Source organism: Akebia trifoliata, chromosome 2 (assembly GCF_017979445.1).
Source record: "Akebia trifoliata isolate Shusen 1 chromosome 2, ASM1797944v1, whole genome shotgun sequence".
Taxonomy (NCBI): domain Eukaryota; kingdom Viridiplantae; phylum Streptophyta; class Magnoliopsida; order Ranunculales; family Lardizabalaceae; genus Akebia; species Akebia trifoliata.
The window spans coordinates 5,825,797-5,834,898 of NC_141376.1; the positions used below are offsets into that span (position 1 = coordinate 5,825,797).

At 35.3% G+C, this 9,102-nt stretch overlaps 1 protein-coding gene across 1 annotated transcript; it reads left to right on the forward strand.

Annotated features, from left to right (window-relative positions):
- The first annotated feature begins 677 nt into the window (after nucleotides 1–677).
- LOC147409093 (serine/threonine-protein kinase WAG1-like) lies at nucleotides 678–2,447 on the forward strand. Its single transcript, XM_086425417.1, has one exon. The coding sequence runs from the start codon at nucleotides 781–783 to the stop codon at nucleotides 2,164–2,166; it is 1,386 nt and encodes a 461-aa protein (XP_086281543.1). The 5' UTR covers nucleotides 678–780; the 3' UTR covers nucleotides 2,167–2,447.
- Nucleotides 2,448–9,102: the final 6,655 nt, after the last annotated feature.

Genomic DNA, 9,102 nt, shown 5'->3' on the forward strand with positions numbered 1-9,102 from the left:
ATCTTAAGAACAATGTATAATTTTTTGGAAAGTTAAAAATAATGAATTTTGTAAATAAAAAATAACGATTTTTTACAAAAGGTTGAAGATGTCGAAAAAGGGTCGAATACAATGAATAATAGAGTTTTGGGAGAAAAATCAAAAGTCTTTTGTTATATGTTGAAGATGAATGACATTTAGGTCATTAAAACCTGGAAGGGTACGCCCAAAAGAAACTTGGTAATTTTGTATAAACATGGAGAGTGGAATGAATGACTTGAAATTCATCTACATTATTTTGATACAGTGATGGTCACAACAATTTTAAGAAGATTCCATAAATTTTGTACATATATCTACCCCCACCAAAGCAACCATTTAAAATGAATCTACACAATTCATATATATACAAACCAAATTTCCTTAAAAATATAGCTAGTCAGAAATTATTTATCTAATGACAGCAAAACCCCTGGAGATGCTGATTATTACCTAATCAACAACTATAGTAATTAAACATTAAAAATTTTAAAATCACCGCCATGTAGCCGTTACCTACTCTTCACACTATTTTCTTCTCCAGTTTTCACAGTTCCCAATACAAACGCGGCTTCAAACCCATGTCAGCATCTTTAATTCTCTCCCATTTTTATCTTTTTTTAATCGAATAGATTGGTCAACCAAACATTTAAAGTAAAGTGAACAACTCTCTCTCTCTCTCTCTCTCTCGTCTCGGCCCTTTATAAGTAAACCGTGGCCTCCACCATCTCAAACACTCTGCCCATATCAGGCTCAGCAGCCATGGAAGTAGAAACCCTTTTCCCATCAGACACAGATCTCGATCTCAGCTTCACTAGTTGCGCCTCAAACACTTCCACAGACCGCACCTTCACCTCCTCAAGTGCTCGTAGCAGTCTCACTCTCAGCTTCAATGACTCTCGTCTTTCCTCCTCAGGTCCACAACGACCTCACCGTAAATCTGACTCAAATTGGTCAGCAATCCACGCCGCCACCAACCTCTCCTCCGATGGAACCCTACATCTCCGTCATCTTAAGCTACTTCGCCATCTCGGTAGCGGAAACCTAGGTCGAGTATATCTCTGCCGTCTTAAAGATTACGATGGCGCCAACTTCGCTCTCAAAGTCGTCGACAGAGACGCACTTACCACGAAAAAACTCTCGCACGTGCAGATGGAATCCGAAATTCTCTCCATCCTCGACCACCCTTTCCTCCCTACTCTCTACGCGCATCTCGATGTTTCTCATTACACGTGTCTTCTAATCGATTACTGCCCAGGTGGAGATCTACACTCCTTGCTAAGGAAACAAACGGGAAACCGCTTTAGTGTTAACGCCGTTAGGTTTTTCGCTTCGGAGGTTTTGGTGGCTATGGAGTACTTACACGCACTTGGAGTGGTTTACCGTGATTTAAAACCAGAAAACGTTTTGATCAGAGAAGACGGACACATCATGTTGACAGATTTCGACTTATGTTTCAAATCCGATGTGGTCCCCACTCTCGAAAAGCGGTTTTCTTCCAAGTGGATGGGTCCCACTAAAAATCACTCCAGCTGTTTTGGAGCTGTTTCTCGTCGTCGTCGTCGTCGTCGTGAGTCAACGGAGGTGGAGATAACGGAGTGTGTGGCGGAACCAACGGCGGCGTACTCGAGATCCTGCGTTGGAACACACGAATATTTGGCACCAGAGTTAGTTAATGGTAACGGTCACGGTAACGGGGTGGACTGGTGGGCGTTTGGTGTGTTCATTTATGAGCTTTTATACGGACGCACACCATTTAAGGGAGAGAATAAAGAGGCCACGCTGCGCAATATAGCATCGAGCAGTTCGTTTAAGTTTGCAGAGTCAGACGTGGCGGATGGAGAGGGGATGGCAGAGGCAAAGGACTTGATAGAGAGATTGTTGGTGACGGATCCAAGGAGAAGGCTAGGATGCGCCAGGGGTGCGACGGATATTAAACGACACCCCTTTTTTGAGGGGATTAAATGGCCGTTGATTAGAACCTATAGACCTCCTGAGGTTCGTGGACTTAGAAGGAATTTGAGTGGTGGTGTTTGTTTATCAAAAAGGAAAAGTTTGGGGAGGCGTTCGTCATTTAAGGGATTTGGGAGTTTTATTAGAAGGACTTTAAGTTTTAATAGCAATAACAATAGTAGGAAATGGGTGTGATACAGAGACTGTATAATTTGTGAAGAAAAGAAGAAAAATTGTGAGGCTTTTCGTGTTATAATTTATATTATAGTGTTTTTTTTTTTTTTTTCTGGGAGGTTTGTAGGTTGGGATCCAGATGATCGGGGCCACACATCTTGGTTTTGAGTCACTTCAGCTGATGGTGTTGTATATAATGCTGTAAACTGAACAGAAAAAGCATCATAATGGAATTTTACTCCTAGAGATCCCAAAGTAAAATTTTGATTTATGGGCAAGTAGCTTCTACCAATTACATCAATAACATTGGGATCATCAGATCTCAAAACCCAATCCCTTACTTAAATCATGCATCATGTGTAGGATGCTTGGAAGATTGAGGTGTTTTTTAAGATCTTGATTCAGAAAATGAATGAAATAAGTCTTACTTGAGCAAAAATGTTCCTCATAAATGCTACTCGATAAATTATCCAAATTGAAATAAGGGGTAGTTTAAAAAAAAAAACTTAATTTAAATATTATTTATCAAAAGAGTAATAATTTTTGTAAATTTATCGAAAAAAACTTATTTAAGCACTTAAACCGTCGAAAATTTTTTTAATCTAGATTTTCTACAATAAAATTGCCAAAAAAATTTAAATAATTTTTTTAATCCAACTTTTTGGCACTTTAAGTGCCGAAGTTTTTTTTATTTTTTTATTTTTTTAAAATCAAATTTAAGCACTTAAATCGTCAAAAATTTTGATTAAAAAATTTAATTTGACATTAAAAGTGCTGAAAATTTGGTTTTTCCCTCTATTTTTTCTATTCTCTTCTCTTCTAGTTCTGTTTTTTTTTTCTTTTTCTCGGTACGCTCCACGGGCTCTTTCAAAAACTTGTTTTTTTCCTCCATTTTTTCATAGGTATTTTGTTTTTTATTTTTTATTTTGCTTGATCATGATATTGATCTCGATCAACATCAAGATTAAGATTTTAATAAAATGATGTAGAGCATGATATTTGTGAAGGAATAAGAGTGAGATATGTATATATAAACACACATAGTACAACGGCTAAATAACAGTCAACAAAATAAAAAAAAAATAAAAAACTTCGACGATTTAAATGCCGAAAATTTGGATAAAAAAAATTCAATGGTTTAAATACTGAAATATGTTTCTTTCGATAAATTTACAAAAATTGTTATTTTTTTTTTATAAATAATATTTAAATTAATTTTTTTTTATAATTATCCGTTGAAATAAAAAGTGATCAATTAATTATGGATGTCTGGTAAAGCAGAATTTAAACTAGAACGTTCTAAATTTGGGAAGGAGTAAAAGCCGAATAGAAAGTTATCTAACTCAAGTCTGTGGTATCCAAAGTTGCATCCAACCCAACCCAACATGAGTAAAACTAAGTATATGCTCTACCTTAAGTATAGAGCTGAGGAGGTTCTAGGTAAGAGCAGAGTCAAGATTTTGCCCATGTGGGGGGAAACCAAGAGTACATTTTTTTTGTAGGGACAACTAAGAGTGGAATTTTTTTGTGGGGACAAAAGTAGCAAAAAAATTTTATCTACCGCTAAAATTTGTCGTAATAGCTTGTTAGTCCATATACTTTGAAAATTCTTGTAGGGACAAGTGCCCCCATTGTAAATCTACCCTGGTTATGAGGGTTGGTCCTAATCTTTTCCATACTAAACTAGGAGAAAATCATGAGAATCCAGGAGTCATTGATTGAATTAATCACGTTCTTTTCATTTTTATAGGGATTTTTCGTTAATTGATCCCCATAATTTGAAGAAAGGATATTCAAATCCCTCTAAATTTGAAAAAGGGGGGGAGGAGCAGAAGGGGTTTGTTAAAGAAAGGGATAAACTTATAAATAAGGAGAAGAGTCTTAAATAGGGGACTTTTGGGAGTCAAGGGATACTAAAGTGAGAGCTAAGAGACTAACGACCCACTATTTCCTTCCTCGTCAACTAACTTGAGCGTCGAAGGATTTTTTATAAGAATCATAACGTTGCCCCATTGAAGCAAAAGAGGGAAGGAATCACCGTTGGAATTTTAGATCGAGTTGATAGAGGTAAACTTTGAATTACCTCAACAGTCGACAATTATGACAACTACAAACTAGATTAAAGTTAAGAGACATGAAACTAAACATACCTGTTGATAGTAAGTTGTGTTTGGATTGAGAGAGATGGAGAGAAGAAAAGAGAAAATAAATGAGTTTCTCTCCATTTCTCTTGTTTGAATTGTTAAGTGAGGAAAGAAGATGAGTGAAAAAAAGGTGGGCTTTCTTTTTCTCCAAAAATAGATAGAATAGGAGGGAAATCATTTTCAAATATTTTATAATGCCAACTCTACCCCTATATCTTTTCTCTCTCCACCATATTTGGATTGATAGGAGAGAACTTGGAACAACTTTGGAATTTTAAAATTTCTTAAAATCGATCTAAGGGCAGAGTTGGAATTATAAAATATTTTAAAAGGGTTTCTCTCCTCTTCTCTTCACTTTTGGAGAGAAAGAAAACTTACCTTTTTTTCTCTCGTCTTCTCTCCAATTCTTTTCTCTTCTCTCCCCCACATAACAATCCAAACAAGAGAAATTGAGAGAAACTCATTTATTTTCTCTTCTTTTCTCTCCATTTCTCTCAATCCATGTACAACGATGTTTGGATTGACAGAAGTAGAGAGAAGAGAAGAAAAACTCAACTTCCCTCCACCATGTTTGGATTGACAAGAGAGAACTTGGGATAACTTTGAAATTTTAAAATATCGTAAGAGAGATCTAGGGGTAGAGTTGGAATTATAAAATATTTTATAAGGGTTTCTCTCTACTTTTGGAGAGAAAGAAAACTAACATTTTTTTCTCTTCTTTTCCCACTTAACAATCCAAAGAAGAGAAATGGAGAGAAACTCATTTATTTTCTCTTCTCTTCTCTCCATTCTCTCAATCCAAACATAGCATTAATGAGTTTCACTTCTCTCCACTTCTCTCAATCCAAACATAGCGTAAGAATCCAGATAATATATGCAAATACGAACTCTAGGATATCAATAAATAGTTATAAAAAAAAAAAACACAATGAAGGGTAAGCGAGTGAACAAAAAAGACTTGTTATTGTCAAGTACCCCATCAGTGTTGAGATAAGCATTCATGGCACACGTCAGAGGTAGAGTACATAAAAAACTACTCCAACATGTTCTTTATTATCACAGTTGATCACCATTAATTGGTCTAAGCTGTAAATGAGTCAAATGGATTGCCAAAACTTTCATGTTGAAAGTAATAGTTCATGAACATAGACTGCACGTTTAGTGACCTATTTAAGAACTCATATTGTAAGTGGGTTGGAATGATAGTCAACTAAGTGAGCTGTAAATTCTAAGATGTCAGTTCAACCTAATTAAATTGGGTTGGACCAGAATCGACCCTTACCCAGCTGTCTAAAGTTAAAAAACTACTCCCAACTAGACCTTCCTCATGGAGGCCCTTGACTTAATTTTATTTAGAGTCGTGCTGGGGTGACACAAGATTTACTGTGATTCTCACAATTCTGACATGGAGATGCATACATAACCATAGATGTTTTTTACTCGTATCGCGAGGAAACACATCTATGGTTATGTGCACATCCCAAGTCAGACTTGTGAGAATCACAGTAAATATCCTGCGTCATTCCAGCATTTTCCTTTTATTTAACTCTGCCTTGAAATCTAGTTCAACACCCATGTCTACCCATTTTGTTTGCTTTCATAAAGCCCAATTTCCATAACTTGTTTAAGCTCCAAATGGGCTGAGGTAGGCTTTGCTCAAGCTTGGCCTGGCATCCAAGCAATTGATAAGAGTATCAGATCATGGATGAAGGCAATGAGGTCTCTAGGATTAAATTTGTACTGAATTAGCTATAACCCATGTTCCATTAGACTGGGTATGTCTGACAATATTGAACTCTGGGTGATCCCACCATAGTCTAACAAGAGTGAAACGAAGCCTGACTTGATGGGCCTAGTCCCACCCTATGTCATGCACATAACAATTGGATGTAAAATTTTATGGGCCTAGATCCATCCCATGAAGAACCCCACTAATCAACTACTTGAAATGTTTGTATTAGTATTGGTTTTTTTTTTTTCCTAAAAAAAAATAATTTACAAATGAAAAGATTTTTAATTTATTTAGCATCCAAGAACTGATTTGAGGCAACACACTTCTCGTTGAATTACTTCTATAAGAATCAGGATTGCAAAATTGGATATTTGGTCTAGTATTTACAAAGTCATGTTCAGGGTCTAAAATTAATTTTATGTCCTAGACACTAAACACACAGAAAATGCTTGGGTTAACCACATGAGAAAATAATGGAGCTCCTCCCCAATATATAAATATGGGGCCTAATTTCGCCTCATACAGGCCGAGATTTATAACATTAATAAGGATCCCCCAATTGCTATTTTCTTTCATTTCGTAAATTCTCTTCCAATGCCTAAATCAGTTTACGATTAACTAAAATCCTTGCTCGTGTAAACACTTCCTTCCTTTTTCCTCATATAGTGGACTTCTTTTAGTAGGTTTGGTGTCAATTCTCATATTGTTAAGACTTCAATCAATTCAACCATATGCAATAATGATCGTGATCTTAAATATTCGATATGATTGATTTCTAGCGTAGTATCGGTCATAACATTGTCAGGCCTTCAATGTGTTCCTTACAAGCATGTGTTTTTGTAGTTTGATTGCCTCCAGAGTAGTTGAAGTTCTTAGGAGTATCGTTTGACAACTATTAAGTTAATTTCAACCGTCCGCATTGAATCTGGGAGATGGAGATTAGGCGCTGCAAAATGACACAAGGCAACATAGTTCCAAGGGTCATGGGATCATTATTCGTATGAATATAATTGAAAGAGATGTATCAGAATTGTTTTTAAAGTATATTATGATTCTAATTTAAGCATCAGAGACTCTTGAAAGGTATGATAATGGTTCCCAACAATGGAGGAAGAAGACCAAAGTAGGTACCACACCGGTTCCCTCACTTGGTCTCACTGGCGCTGGCGTAGGGCAGTGAGCCCATTGGTTGAGGTCACTCAGCTAAAGGGCTACGTACATGTCTTGTGTGGTCGACCACACATGTTCGACTGCATTGTTTGCGTGTACACTTGATTCTATTGGTCACATATGAATTATGATTGATCACAAACCTTTAGGTCTGCTAAGCATATTGACCAGGCTTTGGGTTAGCATTTAATATAACGATCTTACGCGCCAAGCTCTATTAAGCATACATATTAATGGAGCCTAAAATATTTGACCCATCATGGGTTTGACAGGCCTTGTGCTTAGCTTCACAAATGTAATTTATTTAAATATAGAATACATATTATATTTTATGCCTTACTGAATTAGGAACAATCCAAAAATGTTGATTTTCGAATTGGGTTGAACCGGATATGAAACACACAAAAATATTATACTGAATCGGATCCAAAACTTAAAATGACAGATCCGACCAGGTTTCTACAAATTTCTTATTGGATCGGTACTAGTTTAGAACAAACCCAGGTCGAACCTGATTCATTGACAGCTCTAGACTTGGTCACCATAAGGTAGCACAATTTTTATTATAAATACAGCAATCTGGAGGAACTATTGCGCATTGGTGTTTAATTGCACCTTGGAAAATGTCCAAAATGGAATTTGTTTTTAGGTAAATTATCAAAACATGCACCACATTTCGACTATTTACCAAAACGGTAAACTGTAACAATTAATTCCGAAAATGATAATTTTACCATTTTCAAAATTAATATTTTTTACCAAAACGGTAAAAACAGTTAAATGTAATTTCTTTTTACCAAAAATACCCTTTTTTATTTTTTGACTAAAATTATGAAAATGTCCTCTCCTCTGTCATATTTTTATTTAGTGTTGGGAAGATTAAAAAGAAGAGAAAGATTTAGTTGGATTTTAATTTATTTTTAAGGTTAAAATGGTAAATACATATGTAAAACAAAAAAGGGTATTTTCGGTAAAAAAAATTTACATTTTACTGTTTTTATCGTTTTGGTAAAAAATATTAATTCCGAAAATAATAAAATTATCATTTTCGGAATTAATTGCTATAATTTATCATTTTAGTAATTAATTATGAAAACTGTACCGTTTTGATAAATTTCTTTTGTTTTTAATCCTGAGAGGAGGAGAGGAGGACTAATAATTGTGTGAGAAGTCATGAGGATTTTTCCTAGATAGACTAGAAGACCATTTTACTGTAAGGTTGGGTCAGGGTCAAGATATAAAAATAATTTTCTTGGGAAAAATAATTTTGCAAAAGAAATGCATTATGAAGAACTACGACCTGCATTGCTTTGAAAATCATTTTTCAACAGATTTTCCTTTACAGTTTGTATAAAACCTCAGTAATTCAGGTGAAGAATGGCCTAGAGAACTTTGATTATAAGGAACACATATAATCTTAACCCCATACATTTCTTGGACTACATTCCATTTTCTTCTGAATAAACATTCGAATAAGTAAATAAATCAGCTAATCAAATCAGGTTGGTGGGATAGATCGATCGTTGGTCCCACTCCATGTGTCTCACATTTGCGTAATTGACCTTCCTAAATAGGCTGGCAATGGGTCAGGTAAAGCTTCTACCGACTCCATACCCGATTTTTTTAGGATAATACCCAAATCCATAATTTTACCCAAGTTTTAGGTGAATAACGATACCCGATTCTTGGGTCGCCCAAATTTTTACTCTCTCTTGCCTGGATTTTTTTATTCTAATAACAAAAACTTATATAATAAAAATTTCTACAATATCATGTAATCAAAACATGCAATCGAATAATTTATGTAAGATGGAAGAGAATTAGAGAGGAAAATACTAATTATTTACGCATACTTATATGTAGAATATGAAATTATAATTTTGCCCACAGGTAATCGGGTTGGATGTGATG